General features: G+C 43.8%; 2 protein-coding genes across 5 annotated transcripts in view; one reads left to right on the forward strand and one right to left on the reverse strand.

Moving 5' to 3' along the window:
- LOC134453136 (dynamin-2) overlaps positions 1-2,150 on the forward strand; it is a 48,194-nt gene extending 46,044 nt beyond the window's left edge. For all 4 annotated transcript variants that reach the window (XM_063203946.1, XM_063203962.1, XM_063203954.1 and 1 more), the window contains one exon: positions 1-2,150. This exon is cut by the window's left edge and continues 1,641 nt beyond it. The gene's annotated coding sequence lies outside the window, so the exon portion shown is untranslated.
- A 7,332-nt stretch (positions 2,151-9,482) lies between these two features.
- On the reverse strand, positions 9,483-14,690 carry tmed1b (transmembrane p24 trafficking protein 1b). Its single transcript, XM_063185695.1, has 4 exons — positions 14,392-14,690; positions 12,689-12,786; positions 10,644-10,833; positions 9,483-9,748 (listed from the first exon to the last, which is right to left on the reverse strand). The coding sequence occupies exons 1-4, from the start codon at positions 14,590-14,592 to the stop codon at positions 9,530-9,532; spliced, it is 708 nt and encodes a 235-aa protein (XP_063041765.1). The 5' UTR covers positions 14,593-14,690; the 3' UTR covers positions 9,483-9,529.
- Between the last annotated feature and the right edge of the window lie 3,540 nt (positions 14,691-18,230).

The following is an 18,230-nucleotide window of genomic DNA, read 5'->3' on the forward strand; positions in this document are numbered from 1 at the left end:
TCTCCTTAACCACTGGGCCACAGCGGCCTATCTAATTTGGAAATAATGAATTCAGTTTGTCCATCACTGCCTGGGAGCAGGGTTCAAAAACGGAGGAATCAGGCCAGAGGAAGCGAGCAGAGGAACATATTGAAATGCAGCCACTCTCTTAAGGCACCTGAACCCCTACTTACTGACATAACTTACATGACTTCAGCCGTTGTGTTAATGTACCTGTCACCTTGTTAGCCATTTAGTTATGATTAGTCATGTTTGATTATTATTATTATTGTTTCTTCTAATGTTCTAACCAAAAATTGAAAAAGGCTGATGATGACACCATACAGTACCCAATTACGACTTGTACTTTTACAGTCAAGTGTTATTAACTCCTCTTTATTTTTTTCTACTATTATTGTTGTTATATGTTTTATGTGTATACGTTTCTTTGACACTTTTGAGCTTTAAAGGTATTGTAACTCTCTGATGTTGTTCAAGGCAGGTGGCATTGCAGTTTAAAAGAAAACACATGAGAAGACTTTCTCAAAGAAAGCCTCAATCTGAGCTGTTCAATCGCTGACTATATTGTGCACTATAAAGGAAGCAAAAATCTTTGTAGTGAACAGAGCGAACGTCCAAGTGGATATTTCTGACGTGTCCTCAATGTCATGTCACATCATGTGTACAGTGAAGTGCTGTTCATTTTCGTTGAAGTTCTTGTAAAGGCTTCATGGTTGTCACTGACTGGCTAGCTAGGTGCATTCATTGTACTTTATTGGCCCACCCAGGTGCCTGTCTGCATTTACCTGTCCTTGATTGGCTAACCTAGGTGCCTGTCTCCACTTCACTTTCCCTGATTGGCTACCTCAGGTGCCTGTCTCCACTTCACTTTCCTTGATTGGCTAACCTAGGTGCCTGTCTCCACTTCTCTGTCATTGATTGGTTCACAAGTTGCCACTAGGTATGTCAAGTTTTATTGCTGACATCATCGGACATGTATTACAATTGATTGATAGTATTGAAATGTTTGCACAGAGCACATTTCGAGCTTGTGTCGTCATTGTTACTGAAACCGTTATTGCAGAATGTTTCAGTTTCAGTTCCACTTGCATACATTTAAAAAAAAAAACACTCCACAGAGAGTGAATGCTTCTTTCAAACCTTTCTTGTGTCTTTTCTTCTGCCTGTGTCCATTCTCAATGTCTGTTTGTATTGTTTTTTTATATGCACTTTGTTTCGTTGTTTGTGCTGCATCCCGTTCTCTTGACTATGCAAAGCATGGCAGGAGTGTTGCTTAACTCTGTGGCTCATCAACAGGGCCGCTGACAGCTTTGGCCCTGGCCCAAGACAAAGTCATCTAAGACCCCGCCCCCCCAGCCCAATACGTAATGAGGACCCAATTCTGGCCCCTCTGTCTCCCAGGGCCCGGGACAACTGTTCCCTTTGTCCCCCCACCACCCTGTCGGCACCCCATCAGTACTCAAGTCCAACCATTTCAACATGATCTCCCCTGTTGTCCACCATTGTGGGTGCGTACAGGGGACTCTCCATTGATGATGGGGATTATTTAGAAACTGTATTCACAGATGTAGTTTCATTTTCACATGAGCGACACAACTTTGTCCCGCCAGTTTCAGCTTTGTTCAAGAAGACTTAAATAATGTCTCCCAACTGTCCATCTGTGTATTTGTAATCTGTGTTGTTGTTATTTTACTTACGCAAGTTCATCCATGCTCAGTCTGCCGTGTAATCAGGGATCTGCTGTCTGGCACGTCAGTATCCCTCTAGTGTGTGTGTGTATGTGTGTGTGTGTGTGTGTGTGGGCGCGCACAATATCACCACTCTTCATCCTTCAACGTCTTGTTTGACATTTCTGACACACACACAGACACACGTGTGTGCACACACACACACAAACAAACACAAGATGCACACACTTTTTCTGACCTCTACCCTTTTTTCCACTTTTGTATTTTTCCTACGTGTACTCTCTGATGTTTTCTAAGTGCCTCTTGGGTGGCTGTAGCTCTGTAATGGGGCAAACAAAAGAACTAACAAAATGTATTTTAACGGATGAACCAAACAATGAATAAATAAATGAGTAAACAAGCAAGTACAATGGATTGAACGTTTTGCCCAGTTATAAATAAAAAGGGATTATCATTGGAAAAGCGTGTCGTCTCAGTTGTGTTCTAAAAGTTTGACACTTTTGAATACCCACAAGGGCGTAGTGAATTCAGAAATCCCTTTCATCCTCTTCCAAGTCGGTGAACACATTTTCTTGAATACATACAGTACAGGCCAAAAGTATGGACTCAACTTCTCATTTAATTAATTCTCTTTATTTTTGTGGCTTTTTAAAGAACATAATACATTTTCAGAGAGGGCATTATTTCTGTGCATGAACAATTTTTTGCTTAACAAAAAAGATGAAAATATTTAAAAAATAAAAACAATTAATTAAAAAATATTTAAAAAATGCCAAACAGTGACGTCAACACAGCAAAACTGAGGGGCCCACATGTTTCAACAAGCTTATTTTTCTGTCTATTTTCAAGTAAAAATACCCAGTCATTCGAGTCCAATTTAATTTATACAAGCAATACAGGACAGATTTGCTTGATCTGATAATAGGTCACTTGGTCAGCATAGCTGGTTATCTAGGTGAAACAGTGATACAAAAAGTAAAAGTGAAAACACATGTTTGACCTCTCCAAGTAACTGGCTGTGACTCAATATCATATCAAGAAAATGTCTGTAAAATGCTTGTATTGGCAAGTGTTTAAAACTAGGTTTTAGGTCTCAAAATCCCAGTTCTACAATTCTAGTGAGTTTATTGGAGGACTTTAATGTTCAATTAGGATTGACCTGACTGTCTGGGCATTTTTATTGGAAAATAGACAAAAATAAGCTTATTGAAATGTGTGGGGCCATTAGTTGTGCCGTGTCGACATCAGGTGGATAGACGGCTGTCATTGCTGTTGGACAACAGCTAGAATTATATTTTTTGGTAAGTACGTAATTCTCCATGTGTTCATGCACAGTTTTGATGCCCTGCATGAAAATACACAATGAAAATCCAAAAAAATAAAGAGAATGCATAAATGAGAAGGTGAGTTCATACTTTTGGCCTGTACTGTACATAGTTATTATATTTGTGTGCTTCCATACTTGGGTTCTACATTTTTGTTTTCCCCTGTCTGTGCACAACACAACCTTTGCTGGATTGTTGAAAACCACTGTCGGTCAAAAAATTAGCTCATGTGGTTGGCTGCCAGTGTCTTGCCCCTCCTCACAATATTGGGTATACAAACACGGTGAACCCATGTATTGGAAAAAATACTTGGTGATGCTTTTAAGGTGCAGCTTACCACATGTACAATGTCTGTAAATGAACGCTGGAGGGCGCCAGAGAGTTATATTACAACAGTCTGGCGTCCCTGAACCTAACCTGACAGTTCAGTCCCTTGGCCTAGTTGGTCATGGCACTCATGACCAAAACCACCATATACTGTATGTGTATGGATTTCAGAGTGAAACTAAGAAAGTCACCAAAACGTCAAAACAAGATAAAATAAAAAATTTGATTTTTGCAGAATGTGCAGGTTGAGGCCTCGAAGAAGCTACTTGTTGCTTTAGAGAACAGTTTGTCTAAAAGCATACATTTTCTCTTTTAAAAGGCAACCTTTATGTCTTTTCGATGAGCAAAAGGAACTTTCTGGGTTAAGAAGTGACATTGAAAAGGCCACATTCTTTAGATACTAGATTGCCATGTGTAAGTAGTATCATGAAAAGTTTAAAATCTGCATTATCAGAATCTATTAACTCAATATGCCCCAGCGCCCACTTGTGGCCTCTTTTCCTGTGTCTAGTCACATAATGTGTGCCTAAATCAACAGATGTACATTAATTGTTTGAATGGCTCCCAATTACTGTAAGCAAAGGTTAGAAGTACAAAACGTAACTTCGATGGTGCAAGCTCAGAAAGTTGGGTGAAAATGGACGAGGGTCTGCGTGAGAACCAGGCTACAAAACATGACCTCAAACAGATTCTTGTAATACAGATGTTGTAACTGTTGTTTATCAAGTGATAAATGCAGCTCACTTAAAAACAATTATTGATCTCTGTTGTAAGCAGGAGGGTTGGAATTGCTCAACTAACCAGAACAGCCTCACAATTAAGCGTAGGTTATTCCGAAGAAGCACCAAAACATTGCCTCAAATGCTGCCATTTGGGAAATAACAAATGTTGTCACGATACTGTTGCAAGTGGTGAATGATGCTCATTTAAAAACCATAAAGTAGGGTTGGAATTGCTCAACTAACTAGATCCATTTGAAAACAAATGTGCTTAATCATCACTTGTGCTCGACTCTCATTTCCTGTTGCTCAGTGTAGGCCTACCTACACAAGGCCACACAGGAAACGCAGACAGCAGAATCAGATACGAGAGTCACACTCAGGGCCCTAAAAAAACTTTTTTTCACCACCAGCCAAACTGGCTAGTAAAGGTTAATCTTACAAAAAGCCAAACATATTTAGTAATGGGTCAAAATGGCAAGTAACTTGGTCTTTCCTACAAGCCAAACTGAAATTTCACCAGCATTCGGCCGGTTAGCTGGTGTTAATTTAGAGCCCTGGTCACACTTATTTTCGCTCCACAACAGGGGTTTTCAACTTGTCGTCCGTGGCCCACGGATGGTCCTCCGTAGCAGGATTACTGGTGATCCGTGACATGCTTTCCTGTCTCAGTAGGCTACAGTATACCACTAGTACTTAAAGGAGTCCACAGACTACGTATTGCTTATTCTGAATAGTGGTGCCAAGGCCCAGGGTCGTGCTAAGACACTGAGGTGCCCCTGGGCACTAATACCTCGCAGGTTCCCCCCTTTATGAACAATATTGGTGCCCCTGGGCACATTGTTGTTGGCCCTTATGGATAATTTGGCCCTGTAAGGCCAGAACCAATTGACAACCCCTGTTCCACAAGAATGAACGTGAACAGGATTTACAGAAAAATTACACCTAAAAAAAAAAAGGCTTAGGCCGTACGTCATTTATCCACTTTTGCCATAATTCACTGCCCTTAATTTTCTCCATATCACAAGGACACCAATAGCTCGACACTAAAAAATACAAAGCAGACAGGGCACTTGAGACAGATTCATGTTTTGTACATTTATTTTCTTTTTTGTAAAAAGTAAACTCTTAAAAAATCGGTTTCCTCTTCACATACATACATACATTTTACATTGATGTTAGCCTCCTTTTTGTAATACCACTACATCCATAAACACACACACAAAGAAAAGCGGTTTTAAAAATGTATGTAAACATTGTGTTTATCCTCCCTCAAATTCACACCAAAAAGCTAGGCAAGATGTGACAAGGTGTTCAAAATAATGCTAACATGATCTTCAAGGTGAGGCCATAAATGCAGAGTCCTGTGGGTTAATGGCTCGTAAAACACCTTGAGGTCCTACATCCTGTCCAATTTGAATTAAACTCCATTGCGTTCAATGCCCAAAAATGGCCATGCTGTTCAAATTGGGCAGGGTTTAGAGCATCAAGGTGGTTTTTGAGCATTTATTGGGCTGGGAATCATCATTCACATCTTTTTGTCTGACTTTGCTATTACATGATTTCCAGACTCTGAGCTAGCCACTCAGCATACCTTAAACTTAACTTCTACCAAATATTTGTCTTCTTAAATCAACCTATTTATTTTTTGTTGGTTTTAATCTAACTAAAGCACATTAAGCTGCATATATTGTATGAATTGTTCTATACAAATAAAGTTATAATTATTAACGTAACCTGGTATGCTGCTGAGCCACATTTTCGGAATATCCACCTGCTGAGCAGACAGGTTGTCATGGTGATTGATTGGTGATGCAGAGTAAAATGACAAGTGTCAAATAAGGACAGAGAAAGGAAAAACAAACAGTGTGTGTTATTACGGATTTCAGAAGAGGTGGGGAGGAGCTGTAAAAAAGGTCTTGGAACAAACTTGAGAAAACCGCACTGAAGTACCTGAAATGTCATCTCACTATTATCTTCACACCAACACCCACAAAGAAGACACAGACACACAGACACACACACACACACACACACACACACACACACACACACACACACACACAGACACACAGACACACACACACACACACACACTTTCGTCCCTCATAGAGCCCTGCTATTGAAAAAAAGAAAAAACAGGGCTAGTTGCCTAAGCATCATCATATGATGCCTGTTAAGGCTTAGCATCTCGATGCAGACAGTAACGACAAACTTACTGCAACTTGGCAGACATGGAGACAGGGCTCGAAATGAAAACCCACAAACCAGCCAAATGAAAACCCAGTTTGGCTGGTAGACAAGGCCACTTTACTAGCCACTTTGACTAGTGGTGAGTGTACACTTGGTTAGTAAGATTCACACCCACTGGTCATATTATGGTGATTTAAAAAAAAGTTAATTTAGGAGGTCTGCATGGAGACACTCAATAGTAACAAAGACACTGTGTTTGCCAGTTTGCTGTGTCAAGGACACACACGCCTTAAAGGCATCATGCCCTAGATTACTTTTCTTCAAACGTCAAACACAGCCCTGGCCAACTGTGGCTCAAACGGTTAGGGCACTGACTGTTACACTGGGGACTTGGGTTCCATCCAAATTGTCCCATCCTCCCCCCTCTCTCACTCCCACTCGCCTCCTCTCACCATCTCACACTGCCCTGTCAAATGATGACATTAAAGCCCCTAAAAATAGATTAAAAAGGAGGGGGTAAAAAAATGTAAACACTATGAACGTTTTGGGCTGGACGACCTTCTTCAGCATGTAATGGAGCTCAGCCTGAAACATTCATCGGCTGTGAGAAGTTTGAACAAAAACAATAAACAATAATCAAATAAAAATCAAATCAAAGAGCGTGCGATCCTTGATGTCCTCCGTGTCAAAAGGACACAAAATGGGTTGCATTTGGAGTGTGTTCACGGCTTTGTCAAGGGACAGGCATAGTCTAATGGTTGAAGGTTGCAGGATCAAATCCCTTATCGGCAAGTCAAGGCTTTTTTGCTTTAAGGGGCAGTAACTGATGCCCTGTACCGAAACCGCTTGTCAGCTAAGTGTAATGTAAAGCAAAGACTGACTGAGGCACCAAATGCTCTGCAGTTTGGCGTTTGTTTATGACAGTGTGACATTAAATGGATAAGCCACATTGCTTTAGGAGCGATGTGTAATACCCTGTACCTAAAATCACTTAAAGTTGCTTTATATTAAAGGGGCACTAGGTAGGATGACGTCATTTGCGCGGTGCCCGTGGCATGCCTGTCTCAAAATCTACACCGTAATGAAAAAATGCTGTTCAAATAAACTCGCTGTGATACTGTTTTTCATCACGGAATGCCAGCATCACGGTATGTAAAGCGATGTTTCAAATGAAGTGTTTCTCACGACACTCGTTCGGTCCGACACTGTCAAAAGTTGCATGTGGGGTTTTCTGACAGCGGACCATGGAAGTGGTCGCGATAGGCATCGTTCACTTACTAATGACTCGCATAATCATCGGCTGACTCTGGACCGTGATTAATTAAACCTTTAATCCTATCTGGAGCCCCTTTAAAGGACCAGTTCAGTCAATTTCAACATGCAGTTGTAATGCTCACACTACCCTGGACTTGTCAGTACCTGAGATTTTTTTTCCTTCTTCTTCTTCAGCCTTTTCCGAGATCCTGGTCACTGTAATGGGGGCAGCGCTTTGTTTACATGTCAAAAAACATTTTTATTTATTCCTAAAAACATCCAAAAGATTATACATCATCAGCAGACAATTATCAAACAGCGGTACCTTTTGGGAAAATATTTGGAGTAGGCCTTTGTTCATTTTGTTTTAAATGTAAACAAACACTGCCCCCGCTCATATCTCGGAAAGGGCAGAGCAGAAAAATGTGGCATCACCGGGTACTGACAAGTGAAGGGTAATAGAACAGCATATTGAAATTGGCTGAACTGGTCCTTTAAAGCGTTGGCTACAGTAATGTGATGACAAAAATTTAAGTGTAATGTAATGGCTACATGTAATGTAATGGCCATGTGAAAGGGACAACAACTGAACTGCTGTTTGGCACATGTGAAAGTGCTGAGGGTTCAGTCACAAGATAACAGCTTGACTTTTAAGCGGGCTGACACGGCTACACACCCACACGGTGTGGCGCCATTATGCGTCAATTTGTGGCAAAACATGAATTTTTGATACTTGACGCATGTTATATGCATCAATATTGGAGGAGATACCTCAATTCAACATTATTTTTTTTATGGAAGTTATCACGCATTAGATGTCGTGCAGCTTTAAGTAGCCTTACATTTCTGTTCACTGGCCACTATGGCTGGCTAGGGGTTTTCCAGAGTTACTTGCCAATCAGTTGTCACACAAGCCACAGTTTTGAAAAGTATTTTCTTTCTCTTAACCGTGATACTGCACATCTAAGTTGCAAAGATGAAGTGCTGAAGCAAGAAGATCACAGCTATTGTTATAGCTTTCTATATGAAAACAAATAGAAGGCACATAGAAAATGAGAAACTGCGATTTTTCTGTGAACTTAACGAAAAACAATTGATGCACAAGGGGCAAACACAACATAGCTACTTGGATACATCATACCCAAGAGTAAGACACCTGCCAAAGTGTCTGGTGACTATGGAATTATTACAGCACTAGACACAGCCAAGTTTTTTTCCAGCATTTGGGCGGTTGGTAGGTGCGAATGTCAAGCCCTGCACATGAACGCTGAAGGACTCTCACTCGAGAAAAGAACAGCTGAGGACCAGACTCTTGTCTGATCACTCCTCTTCACCGCATCAGTAACTCTAGCACGTCTCTCTTTCATTCTCTCTCTCTCTCTCTCTCTCTCTCTCTCAACTCCTTATCATATCATTGCATCAGTAACTCTCCCACCTCCCTCTTATTGCTCTCACACTGTTGCTCTTATCACATCAACTCTGAATTTATTTATTTTTTTTCTTACTCACTCTCTCCACCCATCTCTTTCTCTGCCCCCAACTCTGCCAGTGACTGACTGGCTGAGTTGCTTAGCTATAGTGATGAGAGAAGACAGCTGATTGGCCATCATGTCCGCTATTAGCCACGGGTTGGCCTCTCCACTCCCTGAATGAGACACAGAGACTGGCTGAGATGGAGGAACAGAGCGTGCAAAAAACAGAAAAGAAAGAAAGGCAAAATGCGCACACACACTCACGTATGCACGCACACACACACACGCTGCTCTTGTCATCAAAGAGGCAGCGAATGTTGTACACACACACACACACACACACACAATGTCCTAAACACTCACACAAACACGCACACACACAAGCGCACACACACGATGTGTCCCAAACACACACACATACGCGTGCGCGCGTACACACACACACACACACACACACACACACACACACACACACACACACACACACACACACACACACACACACACACACACACACACTGCCCTAAACACAAACACATACACGCGTATGTCTACGTGCAGACCCTCCTCTTGTCTTCGAAGAGGCGCCGCACGGTGTAGACCTGCGTGAGCGCCACGCTGAGCAGCACCAGCAGGCTGACGCAGGACCAGAAGGAGACGCGCCACAGGTTGTCCTCCAGCAGGTAGCGGTCACGCGCCTCGTGGGCACGCAGCGCCGTCTGCATCTGACGACTACGCTCCAGCCGACGATGCACAGACTCTATGGACTCCTGAGAGAGAGAGAGAAGAGAGAAAAGAGAAAGAGAAAGAGAGAGAGAGAGAGAGAAAGAGAAGGGTCAGTGAAGTGGTAGTGGTATAGGTAGCGGTCACGCGCCTCGTGGGCAAGCCGCGCCGTCTGCATCTGATGATTGCGCTCCAGCCGACGATGCACAGACATAGATAGAGAGAGAAGAGAGAGAGAGAGAATGGTCAGTGAAGGGGTATAGGTAGCGACCATGTGCTTTATGCGTACGCAAGGCCATCTGCATCTGGCGACTGTGCTCCAGCTGACGATGAAAAGACTCTATGGACTCCTGAGAGAGAGAGAAAACAGAAAAAGAGAGAGAGAGGGGTCAGTGAAGTGGTATAGGTAGCGATTATGTGCCTCGTGGGCACGCAGCGCCGTCTGCATCTGACGATTGCGCTCCAGGCGACGATGCACAGACTCTATGGACTCCTGAGAGAGAGAGAGAGAGAGAGAGAGAGAGAGAGAGAGAGAGAGAGAGTCTGGCAAACCAATCACAATGCAGAGGTTTTTTCTTAATCAAAGCAGGCAGGGTTTTGAGGGAGTGATGACGAAGCTTGCAACGTTGGGAAAGCACATCAACGAGAAAGATAGCGCTGATCGGTCAGAGCACCGGCCTATAGGCACAGGCACGGTTTGAAAGACAACGGGTTGTTCTCATGAACAATCTTCAGATGTACTTATTCATCGGGGCCAGACTAAATTACACATCCAATCTCACATTCAGGCTGGTTTATCAGGCTAACAATGTCATTGACCCAGATTCAGTAGATAGACAGCCAGTACACAACATGTACTCATAGACAGTCAGTCAATCATAGCAAATGGTGAAGAAAGCAAAAAGCTGCTCTCTCATTGGTCAGCGGGAGACAGGCACTAACCCTGATGTCCTCCAGCTTGTACTCCAATAGGGTCTCGGGCTCCCCAAGTCCCGCCCACTCGTCGTCCCCGCCCTCCTCATTGGCCGCCGGGACCTCCATGATGACCTCGAAGAAGACCATCTTCTCCGAGAAGCGGCTGAAGCTGTTGTCAAAGCAGATCTGGTAGTCGCCCTCCTCAGTGGGCTCCACACTACAGAAAGAAGAGGAAGGGAGGGAGAGAGAGAGAGAGAGAGAGAGAGAGAGAGAGAGAGAGAGAGAGAGAGAGAGAGAGAGAGAGAGAGAGAGAGAGAGAGAGAGGAGCCGAGCCGACGGGAGCAGAGAGAGAGAGGGGGGGGGAGAGATGAGCGGTGGGAGAGATGAGCGGTGTGGGAGAGAGGGGGCCGGAGAGAAGAGTAGAGTAGAGGAGATGAGTGAACAGGAGAGAGAAGAGAGGAGAGTAGAGTAGAGAAGATGAGCGAAGGAGAGAGAGATTTTTGAGGCATCATTCAAAAACGTGTTGGCTGTGGGTGATAACCAGATGGTATGGTGAAGACGAAGACAAAACATACCAGCTGACGAGAGTCATATTATTCCCTAACCACCAACAATGTTCTCCCAAACAAAAATGTTTCCCCATCTTGGCCGTGCAGGAAGAACCTGTCCAATGGGCTCATGGGACACAAGGTCCAACTCAATGCAAGGCAAGACGTCATACAAGTTTTATTAAATAGCTTGCAAAAGCACCTTTCAAAGGTCATTTCCTCATCTGCAATCGAGATGTTGTGAATAGAGATGGATCCAAGATCCGGTTCCGGATCCGGCAGGATAATAGGGTTTTTCACAGGATCCGGGTCCGGCAGGACCTTAAACAGTGGATACGGTATCCGGTAGGATCCTAAAAATCAGGCTCTGGTGCATCTCTAGTTTTTACGTAGCCCAGGCTTTTCAGTCACTTTCACAACCCCAATCGCTGCATGGAGTGAAAGCCCTTTGGAAGCAGCCGTTGCAGGCAGTGTGGGAGTAAGCCAATGAGTCTAAAAAATTGTTTGAGCCAACGTAATAAAAAGGGCCCACGTGTTCGAGTAGGCTATGTGTTTCAACCCTTTCGTAGGATCCGGTATCCGGTTCCGGATCCGGCATGATCTTAAGCAGTGGATCTGGTATCCGGCAGGATCCTAAAAATTAGGATCTGGTTCATCTCTAGTTGTGAATGGGGAAAAGCCCCCCAAAGGTTGCTCTGCCTAGAGACTGACAGCGAGTGGGGAAACTTTATCGTCTCCACGGAGGAGAAGTGTCAGTGAAGCAGGAGGCCACAAGCACAAGGATAGGATGGGAGGATAGATATTGGGCTGGACCCATTATCATTACCATGGAGTCTTAGGGTGCTTTCTAATATGCAGACTCCTGTCCTCCCTTGCCCCCTTGTATGCGTGTGGCCTTGTGATGACGTCATTGACGACAGAAGTGTATTTCAATATCTTGAAAAAGCGCAACACTAATGTTATTTTCTCATTTGCATTCGGTCTACTGTAATGAATGAAGAATAGTACCCAAAAAGTTGTTGTGGCTAGGCTGACAGCAGGGAAACTTTATTGTTTTCCCCATGGAGGTGGGGCATCAGCAATAAGGTAGGCCACAAGCACAGACCGAGGACCGGAGTCCGCATATTGGAAAGCACTCTTAGAGAAAAGCTCCCTTACTGAAGAACTAAAGCCTGGTTTAGACTCGTCCTTCAGTTGGAGGACACGCACTGTCAGCTGGCGGCAGATCAAGTCCACAAACAGCCACCAAGCCCCCTCTTTTAGCACTGAAAAGACCCCTTGCCACGATCAACGTATATGTCTCCCAGGCTGAATTGTCCGCGATCTGCCGCTGTCCGTGTCCCCCAACTGAAGGAGGAGTCTGAACCAGGCTTAAGTGCCTTCCCTAACCACCCTGCCAAGAAATGTTTCGTAGGAAATCCACCAATGAGAGCTTTCTGTCTTGGCCTTCCGGGAAGTGTCTAGCCAATGGGTGATGGTGATACAGTGAGGTGTGGTAGTGCTGAAGGGGTGGGGGTTACTTACGTGTGCACCCCGTCAGAGCGGCGGAACTCTGAGATCAGCTGATAGCCGTGCGGAGAGAGGATGGTGAAGTCCACATCCATACCGGCCCCTGCAATGATCTGACACACACACACACACACACACACACACACACACACACACACACACACACACACACACACACACTTACATTAATTTAGTCAAAGTGACTTGCAAAAGAGATACTCATTACTTTACATTGCATTGCATTACACCTGGTAGATGCTTTTCTCAAAACACACATGCTTGCACAACAACACACCCAACACACATGTGAATGTCATGGGCGGATGGAGTGAGCATGTACTGGATTAGCTCTCAAGGCAGGAACATGATTTGGACACTTGTGAATACACCCAAGACAATGGGGCATAACAATTGTAAACTACTGTGGGGCATAACAATTGTGACTACTGCAGTAGGCCTAAGGCCTTTGTGAAGCATTGCGGGTTTTAAGTTCCTGCGTGCGCGCGCGTGCGTGTGTGGATTGAAAGTTTGGTGAAGAGTACTGTGAAGTGACACTAGACATTATGAGGGCCATCAGGCAATGGAATGCACACACACACACACACACACACACACACACACACACACACACACACACACACACACACACACACACACACACACACACACACACACACACACACACACACCTATTGATCCTTACAGTTAGACATCTAGTAGTCCTGGCAAACTAGAAATCAAACTTGCAGTGATACATATTACACACACACGCACACATGCACACACACACACACACGGCGAGCCTGTAACAACAAAGCCGTCTCTCTCTCTCACACACACACACACAAGCTAAATTTAGGCCTAAAATGAGACTATTATTAGCCTGCAAATCTCACTCTGTACACACACACACACACACACACACACACACACACACACACACACACACACACAGGCTTTCAAACTACAGGACATGAAGTGGGAGGCTTAAAATGGTTTCCCATTGTCAAGTGGACATGCATCTTGGTCTTTAGACAGGTTTCCTTGCCTAGCATATAGCCACTCAGTCGGTGGCTGGACCTACAAGTGCTTCTGAGCGTATATCAGATGAAACACAGGCCCAGATAGAAAGCATAGGCCTAGTTCAAGTGAACCTTTGAAACGCACACCGGCCTACCCACTTGAGTTTCATTAGTGCACACATTGTACTGTACATGCAGGGTTCATAACTTCCTTGATCACCAGTCCACTGGCTGTGTGTGATGTGGCAAGCTGTACAAGATGACGTCCAGCACTTATAGAAAGCCGTCATCTTTAGGCAAGACTTTATGCGTATTGGCACACGGAACTCCCACTTGTCAAACACAGCGGGTGTTTACATTTGCTGAGGACTGCGTACACTTTCCGCCTGGCCGAAGATGTGGCGCATCATTAAAGTTAGCAATGTAGCATTACTGCATTGAGCTAGCTAGAAGACTCCTCACCTTTTGCCTCACATCACAAAGCTCACGTGAATCAAACAGTCATCTAACACCATCACCAAAACTTTCGTTCTGTTAGGAATCATCATACGACAAATTATATGCTAGTGAGGAAACTTCCTTGAGCAAAAATCTGACCTGTCGTTATCAATTTACTACGGGGGTCAGATTAGCCTGGGTCGTTGTAAATATGAAAATGACGTGTTGGCAGATATATGTTAGAAACGTCAAACCAACCTGATATTCAACTTCCATGGACCCATTTTTCGATGCCGTTTGGAAGAAGCATTCGGTCCTTCCTGCGGGCAGTAGAAATGTAAACTCACTATCAAGGTTCGAGGAGAGACACCGGACAGTTTCCGTGAAAAATGCAATAACTAGAGTGATAACGAGGACATTAGGCGATGACCTAAAGTCACCTCCTGGGTGGGACCACATAACTAACACTTTCGCAGTTTATATTCCTTGTTGTCAGAGGTTATATGGCATTGTGTTATGGTAAGCTATGCGGCTAACAACTCTGCTGTATCGCAATGTCTTCCTAGTACCGTAACTTTTCACTTCCATCCGATTGGTCAGATGAGCTCTGCTGTCTAACGGGAAAAGTAACCAATCGGGTTGCACCGAGTGTCCGTGCCCTGTCCAATGGCTGAAAGTTGCTCAAAGCGACTTCTACAAGTAGGCCCAGTGCCCTAAAAAATGTAGTATTCTGAATATGCCCACGTAGCGTTGAATGAATACAGAAATTGAAATTTAGTCAGCAAACATTACTCTAGTTGAGCTGTGTACAGTAGCCTACAAGAAGGTGCACAGTGATCTACAAAGGCAAAGTGCAGTAGGCTAACTATTGAAACTGAAAAAAATGCCTTAAGCCTTGGTATGGCTGGATCAGACCCGGCTGCAGAACCAAGTCGTTGGATGGGCATGTGATAAAGTAGGGGGGGGGGGGGGGGGGGGGGGGGGGGGGGGGGGGGGGGGGCACCTTGACGGGGGGTATGCGGGTCCTCTCCCAGAAAACATTTCTTAGATGCAATTTCCTGCATTTTAACCAAATTGGCTCAGTTTCAGCTCTATATGGAAGTAGCCTACTTTTGTTTCTAAAAAAATCACATTATTTCAAGGGATCACTGTTCACTTATTATTTCACATTTAGGTCTGACAAACAATGTGTAAATAGTGTACCGGTATTCATTATTTCTTTATTAAGTACTGTTAAGCACTGGTGGCATTTTATCTTATACTTTATATTTACTGTATTCAGAAAAAAAAGTGGGACCCACTGCTTAAGATACACTTTTGACAACAGAAGAAACCAGATAAGTTGTCAACGTAATACCAGGGTTGCCTGGGATTGATGAGGAGACGTAACATAAACTGCAAAGCATGTGTAAAGGTCAACCAAACATGCGTGATATCTGCCATCTCACAGACATGGGATAGGTTTCCTGTTTGATACGTGTAACCATAAAAAACCCTGCTGACATTTGAATACGTCACAAACTCTATTTTCTTTTTCTTTTTTTTATAAAACGACTTCACAGTCACTCTGCCAGCAGACCCAGAGTAACATCCCTGATGGCTACAGCTGAGCATCTGCAGCACCCAGAGGGGCCCCAAGAGCATGTTGTCTCTACCTCTGGCTTCCTGGGCCTCAGTGATCGACTGCAGAGGTTGGAGGAACGCCAAAGGCTGCTCTCCCGCCTAATACAGAGGGGAGAGGATAGCCAGAGATTGTTCTCCCGCCTGGTGTTGGCCCTGAGCTGTGCACTGCTGGTAGGAGGCTGCTGCTTCTTTCGCCTGTTAGTTGCAGGGAACAGTAGGCTAATGCTGACTGCTGCTAATGCTCGCTCAGCAACATCTGAATGGGGAAGTGTCAGTGCAAGATGATGTCCAGGGTAGCAGGTTATCCATCCTCTAATTTCCTTAACAGATATTTTTTATTTGCATGAGAGAGGGTAAAGGACATGACCTCTCCATTATGTACTGTATGAAGAACCCACAAGATAACCTAATTCTACATTTTCACAAGTAGCATTGTGCACATAGTGAGTGCATTTCAGTCATCTTCAGAATGGCATTACAGATTACCGTACTCAACATGTAGGTCACAGCATGTCTTCAGTTCACTTCAAAACTGACAGCTGATGGACAACATGTACCATAGGTCTTTGCCACCTTTACCCACAGGATAAATATCCATATAAAACAACAGTTTTCATATCGTCGACTTGCTACCAAAACCGCCTAAGTCCGATTTTGGGGGTTTTGGAAAACAGGGAAAAACTACATTTCCTAGGGGCACCAAACACCATTGGCAGTTCTAGGAAATCTGGGACCATGGGCAAAGAGCAATTGTGAGTCCCCCCTAATAATTTTGGCTCAAAAGGAGGTTTTTGCAGAACTTTACTCCCCTACCACTTCTGCATCATCCTGTCATCCTGTCTGTGTCATTGGTTCGTTACAAAGAGTACCTGTCTAAGATGTTAATTTATTTTCTTTATTTATTTTGAGTGAAGCTGCAAGTCAAACATGAAACGCCTTCTAAGGAAAACAAAACACTTTAAAATAAATTATTTGATGCAGCACAACAAGAACAATGCACTGCACATTATTTTGATAGTTATACTATTCTTTTTATTTTTATTCCAAACTTTAATCCTGGAAATGGTGAATGATTGAAATATTTTTGTACACCTTGTAATAGTCTAGCATGCTGGTAGACCTCATATCTACCAACAGATTTTCACAGTTTTCTTTTGCTTTCTACTTCTTTCAGTCGAGTTAGTTTTCAATGATAACATTATTTACATTCTCATCCAAAGTAAAGCACTCTGAGATATTGGCATTGTGCCAGAGCAATTGCCATAATGGTAATACATTCATAGCTCATGTCAGGACAGATCCAGCTTGCAGTGTCACACAGAGAAAACATTGCAATGGTATCCAATCTCCATGTTCAGGGTCCATCAGTCATGGAGAAAGATGAAGGGGTGGGGCACTTATTTGGCCCTTGTACCTCCTCTTGAATTGTCTCCTCCTTGTTTATCATATTTGGGTAACTTCTGCTCCTCTCCATGCCCATAGAACTGCCCCACCCCCCCAACCTTGCCCATGACCGAGGTAACCTAGTCATAGAACTGTGCCCCGCCCACTTCAACACCATGACAATGGCATTCAGAAGATGGTATGGACCCACTACTGGATTCATTACACATTCAAGTTTGACATACCACTGAATGTAATTGATGTAATGCAAAAGTGATATCAATCTGGAAGCGTTTAATGTGTACATAATGAGACATTAGACAAACGAAGTGAAATAAAAGATTGTCATGGGAAGTTATAGGCTGCGTCCGCCTTCTACAAATCTGTGACTACATCAAATAAAACACTTGATTCATGATTGCTGAATTTGTTTCGTATAGCCTAATTTTAAGGCTACAACCATTGTGTGATAAGATTATCTCAGACACTGATGTCTAAGGATGAAGTTTTGACACATGGCCATTGTCCTTGAAGAGAAAGAGAAAACAAACTCTTAACAGATGTAAATAAACTGCTTCTTCTTGCCCATGTCAAGTTGCTTGCATCAAAATTGGCTAAGTCAAGTTACCCAAGTCATTCACATTGGCAGAATTGTTGTGCACAGGGCCCCAGAATGAATAGATAGGGCCCCCATGCCACCTGCCAAGATCATAATAGGGCCCCTACCCCTGCCACCTGCAGGAGGGCCCTAGGCCTACAGGCAAATGCCCTCCTTGTCCTCCCTATAGCTACGTCCCTGGTCATTCATTTTCTCATAGGCAGTGTGTGACTTTATACATACAGATTTTTGACTCTGGTGACTGTTGTGATTGATCAATGACCCTGGCGGTGATGCAGCTGTGGTAGGGGAGTAAGTTTGTGCAAAAATCTCATTTCGACCGAATTCGGACTTAGGCGGTTTTGGTAGCAAGCCGACGATATGGAACAGAGGTGCTTTATCTCATAACTTCACTTCATGAATCCATTACATTTCTTCATCATGCCTATTTATAGTGAGCGTCCCACTAGCGCCCCTCAGTGTCCTGGACTCC

This window comes from Engraulis encrasicolus, chromosome 1 (assembly GCF_034702125.1).
Source record: "Engraulis encrasicolus isolate BLACKSEA-1 chromosome 1, IST_EnEncr_1.0, whole genome shotgun sequence".
Taxonomy (NCBI): domain Eukaryota; kingdom Metazoa; phylum Chordata; class Actinopteri; order Clupeiformes; family Engraulidae; genus Engraulis; species Engraulis encrasicolus.